The 22456-nt window shown below is 29.7% G+C and overlaps 3 protein-coding genes across 4 annotated transcripts; all 3 read left to right on the top strand.

Annotated features, from left to right (window-relative positions):
• Positions 1-60: 60 nt before the first annotated feature.
• Positions 61-8404, top strand: LOC145198794 (UV-stimulated scaffold protein A-like). The gene is made up of 4 exons (XM_090084895.1): positions 61-1171; positions 4943-5024; positions 7559-7697; positions 8157-8404. Exons 1-4 carry the CDS (start codon positions 136-138, stop codon positions 8370-8372), a joined length of 1473 nt encoding a protein of 490 aa, XP_089941021.1. The 5' UTR covers positions 61-135; the 3' UTR covers positions 8373-8404.
• Positions 8405-8763: 359 nt separating this feature from the next.
• LOC145182471 (uncharacterized) lies at positions 8764-19509 on the top strand. Of its 2 annotated transcripts, XR_016451723.1 has the most exons (15): positions 8764-8955; positions 10075-10142; positions 10432-10568; positions 10653-10711; positions 10823-10882; positions 11081-11116; positions 11235-11347; positions 11476-11588; positions 11698-11778; positions 11893-11941; positions 12153-12209; positions 13572-13621; positions 17879-17960; positions 18035-18294; positions 18524-19509. XR_016451723.1 is itself a non-coding variant. In XM_090084896.1 (14 exons), the coding sequence occupies exons 1-14, from the start codon at positions 8807-8809 to the stop codon at positions 18130-18132; spliced, it is 1152 nt and encodes a 383-aa protein (XP_089941022.1). In that variant the 5' UTR covers positions 8764-8806; the 3' UTR covers positions 18133-18460. The 2 variants fall into 2 exon arrangements, 1 of the variants encoding a protein (XP_089941022.1); XM_090084896.1 differs by lacking the exon at positions 18524-19509 and having other exon boundaries at positions 18035-18460.
• LOC145182474 (deoxyribonuclease TATDN1-like) lies at positions 18531-19509 on the top strand. Its single transcript, XM_080057618.2, has one exon. The coding sequence runs from the start codon at positions 18531-18533 to the stop codon at positions 19443-19445; it is 915 nt and encodes a 304-aa protein (XP_079913744.2). The 3' UTR covers positions 19446-19509.
• Positions 19510-22456: the final 2947 nt, after the last annotated feature.

The raw sequence follows: 22456 nt of genomic DNA, 5'->3' as shown, positions 1-22456 counted from the left end.
TATTACTAATACTAATTTACTATTATCAATTGTAGTATTAAAATTGTTGTTAATATTATTTTTTTTACTGCTACTATTAGTATTGCAGTTATTCTAAAATATAATAATGCTATTATATAAAATGTAGCCTATAAAATGAATGAAACTGACATAGAAAATATTCTATTTGATACTGTTGAAGAAATTACTACTTCAGGTAAAATACACCTTGATGAAACATACATAAAAGTTTTAAAGAGCTATTGTAAATTATCAAGTAAAAACATAGAAATTGTTTTTAATATGTTAATTAAGCAACTGGAAAAAGAACATGCTCAAGTACGCTACTCATGTGTTTTACTGGCAGATGAGTTGTTTTGTTGCTCACATATATTTCGAGGCTTATTGCTGAACGATTTACGTAAATTTTTTGCTCTTACTTTGGAAACTGAACCACTTGCATATCCTATGCCAATGCCTGTTTGTGTTGCAAGAGATTTAAAACAGCACACACTAAAGGTTTTTTACAACTGGTATAAAAGGTTTGCCCATGATTACATGCGACTTCAGCTGGGGTTTGATTACTTGAAGAATGTTCGCTGTATAAATTTTAATGATATATCTATCACAACTTCAGAACAACAACAAGAGATTATTCTGAAGGAAGAAAAAGAAAAAAGAATCAGAAAGACCAAACTTGAGCAATTAGATATGCAGCTTAATGATTCCTTTGAAAACATGCTGTCAACTATCAATCAGTTAGAGAATTGTTACAGACTTTTAATTCCCAATAGTGGTGCATGTTCTAATAACGAAATGAGTTTTGCAGACTCTCTGTGTAGCTCTTCGACTACCAATCTTGGAAGTGAGACTGGGTTGGTCTCAAAAAGCTATGCATTAAGTATCAGATTAAATGGTTTTCTGACTATTGAAGAGAATATCTCAAATAGCGATATCATCAAAGCAATGCAAGACCTTTATATAGAAAGTGTTAAACAGTTATTGCAAGTCAAGAAATGGCTTAATACTCTTACTAAATATGACTCTACTAATCAAGGAAAAATAACTAAAATATTAAATTTAAAAAATTTATTGACTGCTGTACAAGAGAAATACCATGAATTAGAAATTATTGAACAGATAGATGAGGAAAATGATTTTGTTGATGTCCCAGAGAAGGAGTTGGCTTCAGGTACAATTATTTATGTAATTTTTATTTCTTAAACTTAATTAGAAGTAAAAAAAAGTTTAATATCGACAAAGTATTTAGAAATATGTTTATATTTAAATGTAACTCAAATTAGTTTTGTAGAAAACTTTGTAATTTTAGTAGGACTTAAACATAAGACTCTATCTAGACTATTGAAACATTTAAAATGAATACGAAATAAGTTTGACCAAAAAGGGATTAGAATTAATTTGATAAATTGCATATTGTTATATTTATTATCAAATTTTAAATTCTTTACATTAAAAATATTTAGCTAAAAAGTTTTATTTCTTTATTTTAAAATCTTATAAAATTTGGGAAATTGGTCAGATTTTTTTAGACTTATTTTTCAGACATGATCTTCTTTGATACCTCTTTGCTTCTAATGAACCCATCTTTTTTCTCATACAAGAAGATTTTTTATTTTCTGTGACCCTCTTAATTCTTCTTTCTAATGACAGGGTACTCTTCAAATCTTCAACATTCAAATCAAAAGTAAAAGAAGGCTCCAATACCTCAGACTAATTAATCATCTCAGCAAGGTTGTTGTTAGCATCTGGACTGATGTCAGGTTTTCTCATGACTCTTATAGAAATTTCTTCTTCTTGAATCTTCTCATCCCCAGGATATCTGATAGTCAGAATATGTTAAACTCCTTATGTTCTCTCACCAACATTCTCTGAACAGAGAATTGCACTGTGAGACATGACTTAGCAAAATCGTCAAAACTAAAAGTCAGATTCTACATGTTTGTTTTTTTTTCTATCAAAATAGAGACCCAGAGTTACCATAATGACACAAGGGTTTTGGTCCTTAATTATTGGTTAAAGTATAAATAAAAGCAGTTAGAAGTCACAAAAAGAATTTAAATTTTTCAAAAACTGACAATTTTCACATGAAAATTTTTTATTTCCATCTAGGATGACTTTTTGACTTGACAGACAAGAATGCTCTTGATAAGACAAGGGCTTGCTGAATTTTCTATTCTTTCGATCAGTAAAGTTGATCATACTAAAGTCGGTAACAACTATTCACAACTTCAAACCATTGAAAAACACTCAGAAGGAAAATTGTAATATATGATGTTGGTGTTGGATTAGGCAAACACAGTTGAGAGTACAGATATCAGCATTAGTCAACTTACAATTCAGAGAAGGAGACTGTGCCTTTGAAATTGTCAAAAAACTCAAAAATTTTTTACTTGTATTTGTTGTGAATTGGAACATAAAATAGTACCAAAAAGAGCTTATGTTTAACCAAGCAAAAGTTGAATAAAATATTGTTACAGCTAGGATGCTGCCATCATATTCTCGAACTTATCTTTCTTTTAGTTTTCAATGCCTGCATGACCTTTTATCTGTGCTAAACATTTCAATGTTCAAATGCTTCAAGAAACACTGGCCATATTTGAATGTGACTAATAATACTGGTATGTCACATGAAACAGTTATTAATGAACTGAAGTATGCAGGATGTGAAATTATCATATTTTCAACTGTACAACATCATGATATCAAAGGCTAATTATATAGAGATTCTTAAACTAGTAAAAATCTTTCTAGGAGACATTCTGTTGAGAGAACTGAAATTCAAAAAAACCAGGAACAACACATCGAGATGGATGAATAAAACTATTTATAGTTGTAAGATATAGATGTTCTGTAAACAGTTTAGGCTCACATGCCAAGTAGGAAAATAAACCTATGACATCAATATTTTAATTACTTGAGTGTATTGCTAGGTTAGAATTATTATCTTCCATTTAAAAAGTTGGGAGAATGTCAGTTATTAATTTGAACAAGTAATAATTTTTTTTAAATCAATTTTTTTTTTTAAATTTACTTTCTAAATAATTTTTTATTTAAAGTTATTCAAACTATTCAACAACTGCATGTCATTAATGACAGGTCTGAAAAGGGAGTCACTCCCCTCAAATAACACAATACAAATGATAAAACCTATAACTATCTACTTCAGTTATTACAGAACATCTTTCTACATCTTTCTTGTTTTGATTTTTCAAGAATTTCATCTGGCCTAGTTGAAACCTTCATTTTACAATTGTGTAACTTTTATCTTAAACCATATTAGTATATAAATTTTAACAATGAAAATAAGCAGAAAATTTTCAAGAGTTTCTCCATCCAATTTATAATTGAAAAGTTGATTGACAGTTGTTAGCCATATAGAATAGTTAATGTGACCAATTTCAAGAAATTCTAAGTCCTCGGAAATATATTCTTTCCTAACAGCTATGATCTTGTTAACTATAGCACTGGCTTATAGATAATTTCAAAATGTCATTCCTTGTTGTAATTAGAGCATCAAAAAAACCAATCTTAATAAAGAAGAGTACATTTTCTAGACTAGTACCATTATTGAGCATATTGCTTATTGGTCTACTACACATGTTATTACTCAATGTTTGCCAGCAAGGGCAGTAATTAGAGTTCTGAGTGGAAGCTCACTTTTTTGAGTAGTACAAACTAACCAGTTTGAATTTCTTCTCATCTTGATCTTTATTCCTAATGGTCGCTAGGGCAATTTTAGAAGTATCTGCATAGTTCCTTTGGTTAATGATGTAATTCACTTCTGAGACAGGTTGTAGAGATTGAATATATGTTTTAAAAGAAGCAATTTTATATTTTTGTCTTCTTCAAACACTTAAATAGAAAACTGTTGTATTCTGCTACTGACCTTAGAGATCTCTCCTCATTTTCCTGTTCCTTTCTTCTACCCTTTTCTACCTCTTTTATTCCTGATTGCCAGTAAGTTCATTTTGATGATGTCTAATGGTTTCATCTTTGCTTCTTTGTCCATAAAAATGTATATTTATTCTTCACAGAAATTTCTCATTCATTAGGACAATTGCATTGAAAATGAGCATTCTTTTTGCAATCTAAAGTAAAAAAATTCTTACCACTGAGAGTGATAAGACACTTGCAATTCAAAATAATAAAGAACTTGTCTAAACTAACTTCAAGCTTGTGTTTCTGCTTAGCACATGCTTTACCTTTTATTCTACTTGCTCTCAATAGGCTTTCAATGATGAAACAATGCTTATCATAAAGAAGAGAGTGTTGAGTTCCACATTTTAATCAACTCTGAATGGATCTCCTTTACCACACCTACAATAGAATAGTTTCTCTTGTTTTACATACATTTCTCCTTAAGATAACTACCTATAGAAACTATTGTTATCCTTGTATTGTTATGCTTATAAATTATAAAATTAAATTATTGCTGAAAAATGTTTATGTACAGAATTGAAAATCAACTGAATAGATTTTAACAAAACACAAATCATACAATGAATTAAAAAGGATAAAACACCTTTTCATAAATTTTTCTTACATCATTGGATTTTCACGCTTCAATTGTCTAGATAGGGGATTATGAGATCTGGGAATCCATTAGATCTAATTTCAGAGCTCTAGCATGGCTAGAATCTAAAATATATGTACTATAGTTCCTATCATGTGTACTAAAATTACACAACTTTTTACAATAATTTTTAATGGTAGCTAAATGCTAATGAATTATAGTTTTTAAGTCTTCTTTAACATTCTTGTAAATAAACACATAATTTTATATACAAACGCATAGTTTAATATATAATTTTATTTACAAACATATAGTTTCATATATAAACACATAGATTTAAATTGCCCTAACTTATTTCATGACAATTAAATAGTATATTGCCTTAATAATATGATTAACAAATTTTTTTAAACTTTAATTTATCTGCAGGATCATCCAGTTCTTCTGGAAATATTCCACCAATATTAACTACAATTACCAAAAAGGATTCTATTAATCAAGTCAATTTAAGGTAGAAAATTTTTGTTAGAAAAATCAGGGAATCGAGTATTGCTAAGATTGGGTTTAAAAAAGTGATCTAATTTAATATAAGTTAAAAATGTGTTCTTTTTTATAGGGGTACAAATAAATTTTTAGGTTTTTTTTTGTAACTTGGTATGATTATTCAAAGTATTCTCCTTTGTTAGCTATGTCTTTTGCCCATCTTTCAGGCAGCTTATGGATTCTGCATTGAGAAAATTTTTCTTCTTTAAAGGCAATCCAGGAATTGACAAAATTTTCTTAAGAAGTAAAGTGCTACTCGGCCAAGCCATAAATCATCCCCTGTAGCAAGTGGTAGTCAAAATGACCTTTATGTGGTGATAATGTTAGGTGGGGTAGGACATTTCATTGAAGCACTTCCAAGTATCCTAGACAACTTTTGTAACATGTGGCCAAATGTTGTTGTGCTGAAAGATCACTTTTTCATGTCTTTTGGTATATTAGGGGCTTTTGAGCTTCAATACTCTGCTCAATTGCATTAATTGTTGTTAGTAACATTCCCCAGTAATGCTTTTGTTAGGCTGAAGTAGCTCATAGTACATCACTATGAGCAGATCCCAACAGGTGCATTAGCTTCTTGCCATGAATATTCACTTTTGCTGTTGAAATTGATGGCTGTCAAGGTTTATCTAAAACAAATGATTTTTTCCATAATAATAAGCCATGTGACTAAACTCCCTATTTGTAGGTCTTAAACTTTTCATATTGACATTCATGTTGCAAAGAGAAAATTATGTCTTATACTTTGCTTATGTCTTATACTGTTATGTTTTATATTGTGCAGAAATAGGCTCTTGCAGTTATTTTCCTATTATCCATTAATATCCATTAAGCTCCACAGCTTAATGGATAGTAATAGATAACAGGATAATAACTGAGAGATTAAAATAACACAGATTGTTGTAGGTTCAGTTTTATCCAGTTTTATGTCATGATTTGATGCAAAAAAATCTTCCAACTTTGCTTTTGTAGGATTTTTTTAAAAAAAATGGTGTTTTACCTTTCTTAGTTTGATTTCATATGAAACCCAATTTTCTTTTTGCACTACACCCATGGTCTTGAGATGGTTTAAAATTACTTATTGAATCACTTTTAAAGCTTCAGCAGGCTCCTCCTCTTGAGTTTGGTAAGAATCTTGGTCCAATAAAGACTCCAACTCAGTATCTTCAAACTTTACTTCCCTTTGCGTTTTTTATAGCTGGTGTCAAAATCACCACTTCTATACTTTTCTTGAAGGAGTATGTTCTTCATATACTTCAAATAGTAATCGATATCCATCAGCTGCACTTTCATTTAAATAAAAACAAAAAGCATCGTTTCCTGCAAATTGTGTTTTGTTGGCATAAAGGTTGACATGGTTAGAGTACAAAGAAAGTATTTTTAGACTTCAGCAACATGACACTGATTTTTAACATGAATATATGCTAGTCATCCTATCTTTTTAATGCTAGTTATCCTATCTTTTGTAAATCCCTCAGAATTTATTTGTACCTCCTATATTTAAAAAAAAAAATGTGTTCAAGTTACTTTATTCATCATGTTTCATTAGTCTTTAATTCTAAATATTTAAGCTTTTTGCATTGATCTTCATAAGTTATACCAAATAATATTAAAATTGGTATAAATATTTGTTTGTTTTTTTTTGTTTTTATAATTTTAAATTCTACTGGATACAACTATTATTAAAAACAGACCAAAAAAAATCTTGATATAAGAAACAAGAAATAGTTGCAGAAAGTTATTTTTTTTATGTTTGAAAAATTAATGGGTTAAATGTTTCATATAAGGGGGTTAATCAGAATTTTTAGCAATAATGAATTGGAAGTTTTTGGGTTTTATTTCTACAGGGTGACCGGAAAGTTCTGTCAGTACTTCACAATCAATTTATTTTTAATGTAATATACATAAACTACTGAAATTACAGTAACAGATCAAGTAACATCTAGTGTAAGTATACCAAGAATTATTCAAATCGGTCTCCTTTTCAGTCCACTGTCAATGATAATCGATGACGCCATGGTTGTATGGTGGCACGAATTGTTTCCATAGGAAAATTTTCCCATTTGCGGATCATCATTCGTTTCATGGAGGCCAAGTCGTGATTTTGTTTTGTATTGACCTTGGACTCCAAAATACCCCGCATGCAAAAATCAAGTGGATTCAGGTCGGGAGAGGACAAAGGCCACTCATCCATCATAGGAAAAATTTCCTATGGAAACAATTCGTGTCGCCATACAATCATGGGGTCATCAATTATCATAGACAGTGGACTGAAAAGGAGACCGATTTGAATAATTCTTGGTATACTTACACTACATATGTTACTTGATCTGTTACTGTATTTTTAGTAGTTTATGTATATTACATTAAAAATAGATTGATTGTGAAGTACTGACAGAACTTTCCGGTCACCCTGTATTACTAAGTTTCACTGTCCAGTAAATCTCTGATCTAATTTGGGTTCTTTTAATTGATAAATTTGTTAAACTTTTCTTGGAAATTTAGTAACAAAAGAGCTTGTGGTTTTCTGCTGAGTAATGGGAATAGATGTCTAAGAACAGATAACATAAAATGCCCCTTTCATGGAAAAATTGTTGAAAGAGATATGATGGGAATACCTATCAATGAAAAAGACAAGTTAGATGTAAGTTTCTTTTACTTGACAATTTTCTTCACTGCCAAGTTTACAGATGCATCTTGATCTTCAAATTTTCATTAACAATAGCTTGTTTATAGTCTTTCTCTCAAACCTATATTAGCTATCTTTAAACGTTAGGTACAAAATATGATTAAAATGTATGCCATTAAAATTAGTTGAATTAAGTTCTAGAAGTACCAAGTAAAAAATCACATTAGTGTTCTGAAAAACTTTTCAAACCAACATATTCTCTACTGTTTTCTAAAATACAACTCTTCATCTTAAAACTAATACTTTGATAGTAGGTGGTAAAAGCAAGGAAATTGGTTTTAATTGGTTAGTAGACTTGCTTATTTAAGAGTTCACTTATTTAATCTGTTAGCTACCAGTTTAAACCACAAACATCACCATAATTTGTAACAAGTTGTGATTTTACAAAAGCTTGAAATTTGTTAAATTTTATAGGAATTGAAGAAAAGGCAGGCATGTGAAGTCCGCCAGCAACAAATCATCCAAAAAGAAATTGATGAGGCTTTGGGAACCAACCTTTCAAAAAGATCAAAAAAGAAAAGAAGTTTGAATAAAGGAGACAAACAAAAAGCTAGATACTCTCGATTGATGAAAATAAAAACTAATAAATTAATAAATAATATAAAATGTTTGTACGCAAAGAAAATTTGAATATTTTGTAAATTATGAACATAAACATTTTACTTATTGTTTTTTTTTTTGTTTTTTTTTTCTATTTTTTAAAAACAAAATTCTACCAAAATAAATTATCTCTAGAAATTGATAGCTTGTATAGAGCTAAAAAAGATATTTAATATGTAATTATGTAATTATATAATTACTCATTATATAATTAAAATATGTAATTGAAAAAATTGTCTTTTTACAGATGAATTTGTTTTTAGATAATAAAAATTAGCACACTTTATGATTTGAGGTGACAAGGGAAGGGATTTGTCTTCTTTTGCTTTTACTATTTAATGGTGTTTTTTTAAAGGATCATAAAAATTATGTCTGTTCTTTATGATTTGAGGTGACAAGGGAAGGGATTTGTCTTCTTTTGCTTTTACTATTTAATGGTGTTTTTTTAAAGGATCATAAAAATTATGTCTGTTCTTATAAATGATGGCCAAACTATGGATGACAACGGTTTGCAAAAATGTGATATTGGAGAGCTAGTCCTACATGTTGAAAAGATCAAAAAGCGAATCCAAACAATTAACAATTTGGTTGGCTATGTAAAATCAATTTTACAGTAAGTTCTTATTATTATTGTTGTTTTGATTTTTTGGATGGTTGTATTCAATTATATAATAATGGTCACATGAGAGTTAGGAAAAAGAGTAGCAAATTTAAAAAATATTGCATTACTGCAATAAGTTTGAAAGATAAGGCTTTTGACCCTTAATTTATTTTTCAACATTTTCAATTATGCTCAAAGTGATGACGACAAAGTTATGATGACACTGTATGCAATTACATGTATTGTGCTCTCTTCCAAATATTGGGACATCTGAGAACTCTAATCTTGGTTTGATCTGTTGTTGGCATGTGATTTTTTTTTCAGTTAGAGCCTAAGCAATTGAGTTTTACTTCATTGCAGAGAATATTTCTTCAGATGGATAGTTCCTCAGCCCTGTATTCTTTAGCAAAATCAATTCTGCTTTTTATGTTTACTTTTAAATGAAAGGTTGGTATCATAAAATCATATTATGTAAAAGATGATGATTGGATAACCCTTAAGTAAAAGCAAGTTTGTTATCAGATAAAGATTGGGGTTTGGTTTTTTTTTTTTAATAACAAATAAAGTACAAATTTCGATATCAGTCTTTTAAAATAAACATTTGAAGAATTGAAATAGAGTATTTTAAACAATGAAGGTTTTTGGTGCAACAAATTTATATTCATATAAGTTTTTTTATTTTTTAAAAATATAACTCTACTGTGCAATATCTTAAAGGGTTAAAACAAATTGATAAACAAAATGTGAGGTATTCCAAATTTTTTATGGAATCTTATAAATTTTTATGTTATGATAAGTTTAATTTATTTCCAATACAAAAGTTTGTACTTGTTATTTTTTATTATTAACAGAAAAACAAAATGCAGGTGTTTAGTATCAGGTTATTTTATGGACTTTGTACATATGCTAAAACATATTACATTTTGTACATAGGTTAAAACATATTACATTTAAGCAAAGAAAAAATTTGGCATTTGGTGAAACATTGGGATTTTAACATTGATGATGTGTGTATGATATGATTATGGGAGCAGCAGGAATACACATCATAAGATACACCTCATTAAATACACAGCACTTATAAGAATATTTTAAAAGTTACTCTTATATTTTCTAAAAATTTATTTTCAGATGGAAAAGGCCATTGTTAACAATCTTTTGGATGATCCTAAGTTGCTACACAATTTTCATAAATCCAAGTAAGTTATTTTCTTTTATGAGCTTTTTTAAATTCTATTGAAAATGTGATCTTCTCCCTCTTATACAACATCTATGATTAAATAAGAAGTTAGTGTGATGTGTTAAATACCTTTGCTATTAAAACAACCAGTGTTTCAAATCAACCAGTGTTTCAAATCAACCAGTGTTTCAAATCATGTCTTTTCAATTTATTTGTTAGTTAAGACTAAGATTTCAAGATCTAATAGCATTTATTTTATTTAGTTTACTTATTTACTTTCAGGATCTGAAAGTAGTTATTTTATTTAGTTTACTTATTTATTGGAATTATTGTTCCTTTGCCACCTTTTATGATGGTTGAACTTGTGCGCACTGTTGGTAAGAAACCTGTGCCTGAAAGAAAATATAAAGATTTATTTGAGAGGAAAGATGATTCATACCAACAGGTATTAGGACAATATAATCTTAAGTTCTAATATATTATCAGAGCTGAAACAGTTTGATTAGTAATATAATTGTTGGTTTTTCAGATCTTGAAATATGAAGAGCAGATGAGGCGGAAAGAGCGTTTAAACAAATATGTAGAAATGTAATTTAATTTTTTTTTTTTTTTATTTGTGTTTACACACACTTGCATACACACACAAAAACACACGCGCGCACACAATAAAGAATATATATTTTAATTTAACTTTTTCAGATTAATTATGTTACAGACCTTGTTCAAAGATATTAATGTTTTTTTTGACAATCTTGAATTGTAAGTTGTTTTTTATTAATATAATTTGATAAAAAGATCATTGTAATATAAAGTTCAAGTACTTTGAAGTTTTGTAAACTTCAATCTCCTCATAAGTTACTATTTAGCATTTTATTTGCATCTTACACAGAGTGAGATGAAAATTTAAATATTCAAGATTGATTAGCATTTATTTTTGATAAGCTATTTTCCATGTAGAATATTAAAATGGAAGCATCCAAAGATATCCTTTTTGTAAGTGTTTGTTTTAATATTTTTTAGAAAAGTTACAAACCAAAAAATCAGTGAAATATTTTAGTCGTTTTTCAAAAAAAAAATTTTATAATTGTTTTTTTATATAAACTTATTTTAGACTCATGACAATGGCACTGATTGTAGAGTTTTCATTGTATCTCTTTGATATTCGATATTTGTTAATACTAACAGTGTTAGCAGTTTTCTTGATAAACAAAGATTTATACAAAGGTCCCTTTTTAACTATTTTTTTACATTTAAGTTTCCAGACTATATTTAACTTCATAGAGGAAAACTAAAGGAGACTTCTCTTTATGAGAAAGTACTTCTATATCCTAAAACCTGTTCTTTTTATATAGTAATTTTACATTCTTTGGCAAGGATTAAAGCAACTCTAGTTTCAAGCAAGTTAAAAGATGATCAGATAAATCCTAGTACAACAGAAGAGTCAAATTTAAGTAAAGAAAATCAAGTTAGTTTTTTTACCTTTAATCTTAATTTGTGACCTTTGTGAGTTTGTGACCTTTTTTCTTATCCTACAATTGAAAAAACATGTCAAAGTTGAATTTACTTTTGTTCAGAACTTCGATATTACAGATGATGTGGCGGATTCTAGCAGTAGCTCTGAAACTGATGAAGATGTTGTGGATGTTGAAAATATTGTAAGAAAAAAATTAGTTTTTTTGTCTATGGTAGCATTATTAAATGTTCACTGATGACAGTTCAGTTCTAGTAGCATTTAATTAACTAGTGCAAAAATGTTTGAATTATTCTAGAATCCTTCGTCTTCATATAATCAACATAATTCCAAAGAAAGTAAACAAGGTATTTGTTCTACTTACTCTCTTGTTCAATGAGATCTGATCTTTGTGGATTGCACAAATCATTTATATGATTTAATATGAATATTTATTAACTAAAAAATACGTTATAAATAAAAAACATTACTTAATAATTAGTATTTACTAAAATTAGTTTCATACATTGGTTTTTTTTTGGTTTTTTTTTTATGTCAAAAAAAGTTGTTTGTTTTCAGGGGCCTTTGTGATGTCAAAGTTTTTCTTGCGGTCTCTTCGTCGAAAGAATAATGCAGGTTACAAATATTTTTGATAAAATAAATTTGTTAAATGTGCTAAAATAGAAATAAAGTTGCTAAAAGCACTTCATTAAAACTTTCAATAAACAGCTGCTCATCTCAAGCAAATTCCATTCCCTTTTGGTTTGTAAAGTTTTTGAAACTATAATCTGAAAAAAACTGCAGTAGTTTATAATTTCACCCAAAGTTTTGTTGTTGTGGCAATTTTCAGTTTTTCAGTTAAAATGATTTTTTTTAATATTTGTTTTTGAATTAATTTTTTATTTTAAATTTTTTCACAAAGTTTTTTATATTTTTTTTATGTTCTCCATAAATAAGAAATAAATGCGAAACTGCTGCATTACTCTATTTACACCAAAAATATAGGTGCACTGCAAAATAGTTGTAATCAACATCAGCAAGATGACTATTCCACTTATCAGCCAATTGAAAAAATTTAATAATTTTTTTTATTTAAATATCAATTCACAAAATACAATAGCAGTGATAACTAAAGAGACAGAGCAGAACATTTTTGTTGATGACAACAATCAAATTTTGTGTACAGTTATTTTAGTAGCACTATTTAGAAAATACCATATAAAAATATTTATTAGTAATATTTAGAAATATTATTCGACAAAAAATATGCTTCGGGTTTACATCAAAATTCTCATCATTTATCCAAACACTTTTAAATTTAAAGTCAATGGAACCATTGATGTTGAACACTCATGTTAGGAAGCTACAGTATTGCTGCATGGTTTGTTAGATCTGAACTAGACTGCTTTTGAGAACCAAGGTCCTCACTGTTTTCAAAAAAAATGGGTAGTGCCCTTGAGTTGACTTAAAAGTACAACCTGTATGGGGTTAAAGTAGGCACATTTGATTGTCCAGAAATGCAAATTTTCTAATCCAATAATGTTATCCTCTGAAATAAATTGACTTTAATATTGTTGAAATTACTGTTTTCATCCCTTAAAATGCAAATTAGAAAAATGTTTATTAAATCTGACCTACTAGCAGCATCCACATGAAAATTAATGGATATATAAATAGTACCTATATAAGTAGATAAAAATTCATGCAAATATCATGCATGGTTATTGATCTATTGATATTTTAATGTTCATTTTTATCTCATTTTAATACTTTTTTTGGAAATATTTTCCATTGGCAAACTACTATCATGGTTATTGGCCCATGATAAAAAATTTGTATTCAGTCTTATGATAAAATCTTTGATAGTTTACTAAATGGAATTCGTAGTAGGGCTGACTTATGGCTCTCTAGAGGTAGTCCAGAAATCATTTCTGGCGCACTACTGATTAACACCAACCTTAAAAAAGCATATTTATTTTCTTACAATATTCTTTTTAGAAACTTGTTCTAGCTGTGATCAACCATGCTCATCCATCTTGAACAAACGGGTATTTTTATGAAATTTATATGTTATCATACATATATGTTAATTTATATATTTATAAACGTGATAGCATTTAAAATTCAAGCCATTTTTATTTTTAACAGTATTGAACCTGGAAAATTGCACTTGTCCATTAAAAAATCAGTTTGACCAAGTTTATATTATACAGTGTTTCAAAAAATTATCCGCACAAAAATTTTTAAAAATATTTTTCCTAAAAAAAGTACTGCATTTTAGACTTTTTTAATAAACTAGGTAAATAGTAATAACAGAACACACTGTTCCTTAAATTTGTGTTTAGCCCTAACCTCATCACCCGAGAAAATCCATTGGATTGTTGAAAGAGTACAACTTGTAGTTTACAAAAGTGTATACCTTGAAATCAGGCATTAAAGTAAGTCAGAGAAAGTTGCATTTAAAATTTCACTAAAAATAAGGTGGTTTTATGACCCAAAAAACAACTCCGTTTTGCATTTTTACAACATGCAGTTTTTAAGTTAATCATTTTTTTAGAAGTTTATTGTGCTAGAGATTCAATCTGATTGTGCTGTAATTTGTATTTAAGAACTAGGGAAAATATCAAATCAACCTGGCAGTAATTTTGAAGGATTAACTAGTTGATGAGAGTATTTTGCATTTTAAAGTATATAATTATGAGTTTTGAGCGAAATGCATTATTCATCAAAATGCTTTCAACAAGAAACCATGAAGAAAACCAAAAAGTTGTCTGTCTTATTTGTTTTAAAAAGGCTCAACGTGAATTAACTGAATTTGTTCAGAAAAAAGCTATGAAAGTTTTGAAAAAAAAATATTGTTTTTGAAGATGCCCATGTCCAAAAAGGTATTTGTGAAAGTAGCAGATCATCTATCAGATGGCTAAGTGAGGGGCATTTTTCTCCACTACCAAAGCTTTTTGATTTTGTTTCTTTCGTAAACTTTAAGTTGTACACTTTCAACAACCCAAAGAGTTTTCTCGAGTCGTGAGGTTAGAGCTAAATACAATATTGCAAATTTGGGGAACAGTGAACATGTTTTTAAATAGATTTTATTTACTTTGGTGTAAAATATGAATCATGAATTTTTTTTTTTTTTTTCAATCTTAAAATAAAGTAACTTAAGCCGTTTTTTTTAATGTCAAAAAAAATATTCGATTAATCACATTTTTTTTCACAGGATCTGTTTTCAAAAAAAATATTCGACCAATCACATTTTTTTTCACAGAATCTTTTTTCAAAGAAAATATTCGACCAATCACATTTTTTTTCACAGAATCTTTTTTCAGAAACTTAACGGAATGTTTTTGTACTTCTTACCGAATTCCAATCTTCTTTTTATGTGATTCTTAGTCACAAATTGTTTATTTTGCACAAGTCGTCTTTGAAATCGCTGGGCTCGGATACGATTTCTGATTGTCGAATGGGATAGTTTGATTCCACAATCCTCTAAGTTTGCTCAGCCAGTTTTTGAGCAGAAAAGAAGCGATTTTTCTTGACTTGGGTAATTGAATTTCTATCAAAACTCTTAGTCTTCTTTTTGCGTCCTTTTCCGTCTCTTGTGGTCGTTGTTCCGATTAAGTTATACTTCTTCATTATGTCGGATACCGTATTTTAAGTTTTACCCTGATTGCATAGATCGACAACTAAACTTCTTTGAGCAACAGTCCAGTTGAAATTAAAATGTCATACAAAGAAAGTACCGTTATTAATTCTTTTTAGTATAATTTTAGAGCGTAAACCTTTTATTTTTTTAAACAAAAAATGTTTGGTCAGATAATTTTTTGAGAAACAGTGTGTGTCTATTTATGTAGCGCTATATATAAGTTGCTTACCATTTTCAAATAAAATATCTTTTGAAAATAGATGTACTTTAATAAATTTTTTTATGTACAAAGCTTAAAAATTAAAATTTTATTTTGATTATGTATGAAAAATGATGTCACGTGAATGGCCTCCATTTTCAGCTTCGCAAACACGAGCTCTTTATAAGGTATTTTCCAAGACAGTACTTAGCCTCTGAAGCTATATGGAACGAATTCCCTCTTGTATGTTTGCTTCAAGTTGTTGGATAGTTCAAAGCTTATTTACGTACACCTTTTCTTTAAGATATCCTCAAATGTACTTTGAAATCAGATGATCGTGAAGGCTATAAAATGTCGGAATTTCGAGAAATTATTCAATCTTGAAGCATCGCAGTTAAAATTTGCATAGTGGCTCTTGCTATATGTGCAGTTACACCATCTTGCTGCCGCGAATACCCTGCCATATTTGCCATCTCTGGCTTATCAAAATTTACCAGTATTTCTCTATATCGCTTACCAGTTACAGTAACTTCATTTTCATCAGGATCCTTAGAGAAATGATGTCCAATAACTCCTTCTGAGGTTACTCTATACCATACTGCAACATTACGTGGGTACAATTGACTCGCATGAAGGTTACGTGGATTTTCGGTACCCCAAAATCTCGTATTCTGATTATTCACATGTTTGTCCAAAGGAAAATGGGCCTCATCTCCCATGATCAAGTTGTAAATAAAGTTGATGTTTATTCTTTCAATTTCCTGAAATCTGAATAACAAAAAAAATATATATTGCATTTTAAAATGGTAAAGCGACTAAGGCGCAAACTTGTGTGTGTGTGTGTGCGTGCGTGCGTGTGTGTGTGTGTGTATACAGTGAGTCCAAAAATTATTAGCCCACCCTTGCATAACTACTTTGTATCTGCTGTCATATAAAAATTATAGGAGAAAATTACTCAATGTTAGTATCATTGTGTTATCTATTGTCATTATATATAATACAAGTTTCAGTTTTTCTATTACTTTTCTTCTAGTTTTATTAACAAAACAGTACAAGTTTGTTCAAATATTACATATAAAAATTATTGGCCCAGAGGAAAGAAAGAAATTTTTGTCCGTCAAAAACAGGTTTTTTTTATCAAATCTAATATCGTGTTGGGTAACTTTTTATTTTGATATATTTTAGTATTTGGTACTGAATCGACAAATCTCTGAAGAACAGACAACTCGACATTATTCCATTCATTTTTCAAGTGGTTCCCAAGCTCATGGATATTCCATTCATTCTTCAAGTGGTTCCCAAGCTCATGGATATTCTTCGGCTTATGTTTCTTCATCCTCCAATTATTGTCCAAAATTAAATTTATAGAACGATGATAACAAATGCTGCTCTAAGATATCACGATAACAAAATCGATCCATTGTATGGTCCAAAATATATTATTCGCCAATTCCATTTCGCGTGAAATAACCCCAAACGGTAACAGAACCTCCGCCATGCTTGACCGTAGCCACATTACAATGTGGATCAAACTCTTCCTTAGGTGTTTCTTCATACCTTCTCATCAGAAACAAACAGATTAAATTTTAATTCATCGGACCAAATGGCAGTTTCCCAAAAATAATCGGCTTTTTCAACATTGTTTTGGAGTACTTCAGACGTTTACCTCGATTGACCTTGTTGACTAATGGTTTCTTTCGTGCTACACGACAGAAAAGCCCAGCTTCATGAAGTCTGTTTTGAATGGTATTGACGTTTAATGATATTCCTAATTCGGTCTCGACCTCAATCTTCACAGCATTGGTAGATTTACGTCGATCAGACTTAACTTTGCGTACTATCAATCGATCCAATCTTTCGGTCGTTATTCTTTTTCGACCAAGTCTGAATAAATTACCAACACAATTTGTCTGTTTGTATTTCTTAATTATTTAACGTACTGTCCCTCGAGGAAGTAATATCTTAGCAGCAATATCCCGTTGAGAATCACCGTTCTGATGATACTGAATTACTAAAGTTAGAAGATCATTACTATGTTCTTTCTTTTTAGGCGCTATCCTATTCGATTGTCATCTACTCAAGAAATCCACGAGTATTTATACTATAATTAGTGGCTCTAGATATAACGTCGACGCATTTCTGTAACATTCTGAAAAAGTCACGAAAATTCTAGAACTTTTTAAGAGAATTCTCTTCTTTCCTTTCCTCTGGGCTAATAATTCTTGTATGTAATATTTGAATAAACTTATACTGTTTTGTCAATAAAACAAGAAGAAAAGTAATTGAAAAGCTGAAACTTGTTACATATATAAATGATAACAGACAACACAATCATACTTACATTGAGTAGTTTTGTCCTGTAATTCTTACATGACAGCTAATATAAAAAAGTTATGCAAAGGTGGCATATAATTTTTGGAATCTCTGTGTATATATATGTATGTACGTATGTTTTTTTATTAGCGGTATTGTCGTCATTGCGGTAAAAGTTTTTGTGCCAAATGTTGTCATAAAAGCGTACCCAGATCTTTCCTTGGAGCAACTGGTAATTTTTTTTTTTTTTTGAAGAAATTCCTCAAGCTAAACAACTAGATTTTGTGACATCCTTTTTACTTTTAGCGCCTGCCGCGCATCAGGAGAAGGTTTTGGTTTGTATGATTTGCCACGCCTTCGTTACTAATCGTTTCAACTCAACGCCTTCAGAGTTAGTTCAATAAAAAGTGTGGCCATGTGCAATATTGCAAATTTATTAAACGCAATTAACTTAAAAACCTCAAAATTGACGCGGTGATTTTCAAAGAGGAAAACATTTTGGAAAATGGAACCATTTTTTGGGGAGAGGGGGAAAAAAACTTTATTTTGGGAAATGGCTATAAAATGTAAATTGTAAATAAATGCTATAAATCTATGATGTAATTTATTAATATTTAAATTTTTACTTGAATTTATTGAAGATCGAAATGTGACATTGTTTTTTAAAATTAATTAGTGGTTTGTGACTGTTTTATGAGTACATGAATATTACAAATGAAATATTGTAATATATTAAATAATATTTTTTTTGAGTATGTTTTTTATAACCTGAATAGTTTTCAACATTGTTTGTAGAAAATTAATGCGATCAAAACTCCTAATGACTTCACTTCGGCTTATTGATATTGGTGTGAATCTCACGGACCCAATGTACAAAGGTATGTACAACGGGAAGAAATATCACGAAGAGGATCTTACTGAGGTGTTATCTCGAGCCAAAGAAAATGGCGTGAAAAAGTCAATAATCACGGTCGGACACCTTGAAGACGTCAATCCTGCTCTTGAGTTGTGTAAATCTGCGTCGGATTTATTCTGTACAGTGGGCTGCCACCCAACACGCTGCAACGAGTTCCAAGAAAGTCCTGATGCTTATTATAAGCAACTTTTAGATGTCGCTACGAATAACAAAGATAAAGTTGTTGCTATTGGTGAATGTGGTTTGGATTATGATAGAGAGCATTTTTGTAGCAGAGAGACTCAAAAGGTATTCTTCGAAAGGCAGTTCGAGTTGGCTGTTGAGACAAAACTTCCGATGTTTTTTCACATGCGAAATGCTTCAAAAGATTTTCTCCCCATATTAAAAAGTTACCGTGATAAAATTGTAGGTGGCGTAGCCCATTGTTTCACAGGTTCCATTGAAGAGGCTAAAGCACTCACGGACATGGGTTTGTATGTTGGAATAACTGGATGCTCTTTAAAGACCATGAGTAACATAGAAACAGTAAAAACAATACCTGCCGAGTTTTTAATGATTGAAACTGATGCTCCGTGGTGTGAAATTAAGAATACCCATGCTGGTTTCAAGTTCGTTAAAACTCAATTCCCAACAAAAAAGAAAGAGCGGTGGGAAAAAGGTTACTGCGTAAAATCACGCAACGAACCTTGTCATCTCATTCAAGTAGTTGAAATTCTTGCAAGTATTCGGGGAGAAGACCCACGTGAATTAGCTGATATCTTGTTTCAAAATACTGAGAAACTTTTCTTTAGTTCTTTTTAAGTATTTATAATATATTTTAAATTTATATGTAATTAGGTGAAGTTAAAAAAATTACTAATAAAAACATCTCTTAAGTTTGCCGTCCCTTTAAAAAGATACTGCTAAGATTTCATTGCATACCATACTTAAACTATCCACTAAAATTAAGGAAACACATTGAAATTCATGAAAACATAATACGCCACCGGCTGTTTTGATTTCAATACAAAAAAACATTAATTTAGATAAAATGTAGCATAAGCATATACTCTATACAATAAAGACATAATGACACAGCAATATGACAACTAAAGTTACAGATAGAAATTAAAACTTCAAAACTAAAAGAACATACAAAAATATATTATTAAAAGTATACAAGACCAGTAATCGATGGCGTACCCATTGTTTTTAACAACTTTAGTATTTTTATGAGGCATAGATTCGATTCACAGCAACAAAATACCACATTCTAATTTAGGAAATGATCTAAGATAAATCTTAGAAAGTCTAAATACCACATTCTAATTTAGGAAATGATCTAAGTTAGGAAGTCTAAATTAGGAAGTCTTAATAAAATGTGGGATTTTGTTGCTGTGCTTTTTGCGGGTTTTTTTTTTTTTGCCGTGAATTTAGTTGGTCCCTAATAGTAGTTATTATTATTATTTTACGGGTATTTTATTTACCAGTCATTAATTGCTCTCTGCAATAGTAGTGGAAGGTGCCATGGAGTACACATTTATTAGTTTTTGTCAACCCTTACGCTCAATGAATCGCTTCAAAAGTTTTAATTTCTTTAAAAGTTTAAGGTATCATGTTCACGAATAAAGCTAATTGAAGCTCTATGCTTTAATTTAAATTCTCTTCAAATGTCAAACAATTTTCATGTTTCTAACCTATGTTGGAATTGGGTAAAAATGTTCTCATAAGAAATGACTTCAGCTAGGTGAAGTTCACACTTAACTTCTTATATCAATTTACTTCCTTTGCATAACGACTTTGTTTACTACAACAAAGGAATAGAAAAACTTCTTAATGTGTTCTGTGTCTAGCTATTTTAGCAGCAGAATTAATGATGTTTTCAAAGTTTAAGATGCATAAATGACATGCTTAACACTAAAAATGACATAAACTTAGTAAAAAGAGACAAAATTCCCTCAAGAAACAATTTCTTGATACTGGTACATTTAAGCAAGAATTAGCAGGTGCTATTGAAGCATCCAACTTAGTATATATAGTGGTGGAAAAAATGATTGTTAAAAATCATATTTTTAAAAAAATTATTAAACTTTTTTCAATTTTTCTAATTTTACTAACAATTTTGTTTAAAGTAGCCAAAAACTTATCGGAAAAAATAATAAATACGGTATTGATTAATCTTTTTGTTTTCTTTAACTTTCAACTGTTTTTACTTTTCAAATATGTGTTTGACTCCGATCATTATTAATACCTCGCAGGAAGAGGTTTTGGAGGGGGTAATAACCTCTTCTCCCATATTTATTTAAGAGGAGGGTCACTTCCCTCACCTTTGCCCTTCAGATCTCCAACCCTGGTTGTTTTAGTCACTCCCCCTCAAACTGATATGACTTTCCTACGCTACTGAATAATGATAAATTACATTATCATAATGATAACATATTACAGAGAAGATAAGTTGATCATTCGTGAAACTAAAAAAGATCCATTTATCTCCAGCAATACCATTTAAAAAAACTTAGTTAAATGTAACAGCACGAACAATTAGAGGACGCTTAGTTGAAGCTAATTTGTTTTCAAGATCACCTAGAAGTGTGCCTTTATTGAAAAAACAACATATAAAAGCCAGAAAAGAGTTTTGTCATAAATATTCTGGTTGGGCCGCTATCACAAAAGAACTTTAAAACATGAGAAAAAAACTGTCGAACATGGAAAAAAAAACTATCGAATATATATATATATATATATATATATATATATATATATATATATATATATATATATATATATATATATATATATATACGCAGAATACAATATCTCAAGTTAGGCCGATTGATTACTTCTGAAAATTTATCATCAAAAAGATCCCATATTTACGTAGGAGTTATACTAGTCTCATTAACTGAACAGAAATACTTTAAGAGCTCAGAAAAATTTATCAGATTCCACCAGTTATAAGTATCAATTGGTGGACATAATGGACAATCTTTCATGAACATGAATTTACATTAAAACTTAAAAGTAATACAGCTGCTGTATGTAAGTATAATGAATCTCTCCCGAAAGTTACATTGTAAATGCAGTTTTTAATCTTGAGATATTGCATTCTGCATAAATTCCGTTGTTTAATATTGGTAAAACAGTGCAGATGTTAAAAAGATGAAATGAATCAAATTTTTTCTTATTTTTTTACATTCTTATGAGATTTCATAATATTCATCAACCACAGTCTCATTCATTAATTCATTCATTTACGATTCTGTTACGAGATTCAAAATGTTGCTTAATTTGAGTGTTTTTTCTGTTTAAATAATGATTTTTATTAATCATTATCAATTCATTTGTATTTTGACTGCGACATCTAAACCAATGTGCCTGAAAATGTTAGCAACTGTATGGAAGTCCTATTTCTTCCCCATTCAGTTCTCCCTATTTAGCCTAGAGCTTTTAGCCATAAATCCTGGAACAACCGAAATATTATTCTTGATGAGACTGGTCAAAACATGAAAGACGCCGAGAATGCTTCCTGGTAGATTCTTTAGCCATTTTTGACTTCCATAAAGTAAGAACAGACTAGCCGGATGTAGTTGCAAAAATGAGTATTATAACTTCATATGAAAACCTTAGGGGTTCATTTAAATCCCCTGACCCACAAAGCTTCAAAAAAATGGTTCTACTACAACCCGACCACTAAAATGATTTAGTTTTTTCCTTGTTTCGGCCTCTCAAAAATAAATCCTATACATGCCTCTGATACTGATTATTAAGAGGCTGAGCAGTCTCTTAGTGTTAAGTGACAAAGACATACAGATATAATTTTTTCTTTTTTTTAA

This window comes from Hydra viridissima, unplaced genomic scaffold, assembly GCF_058129835.1.
Source record: "Hydra viridissima isolate aposymbiotic clone 2 unplaced genomic scaffold, HvirCarnegie_v1 scaffold_4, whole genome shotgun sequence".
NCBI lineage: Eukaryota > Metazoa > Cnidaria > Hydrozoa > Anthoathecata > Hydridae > Hydra > Hydra viridissima.
This window is presented reverse-complemented; position numbering and strand designations above follow the sequence as displayed.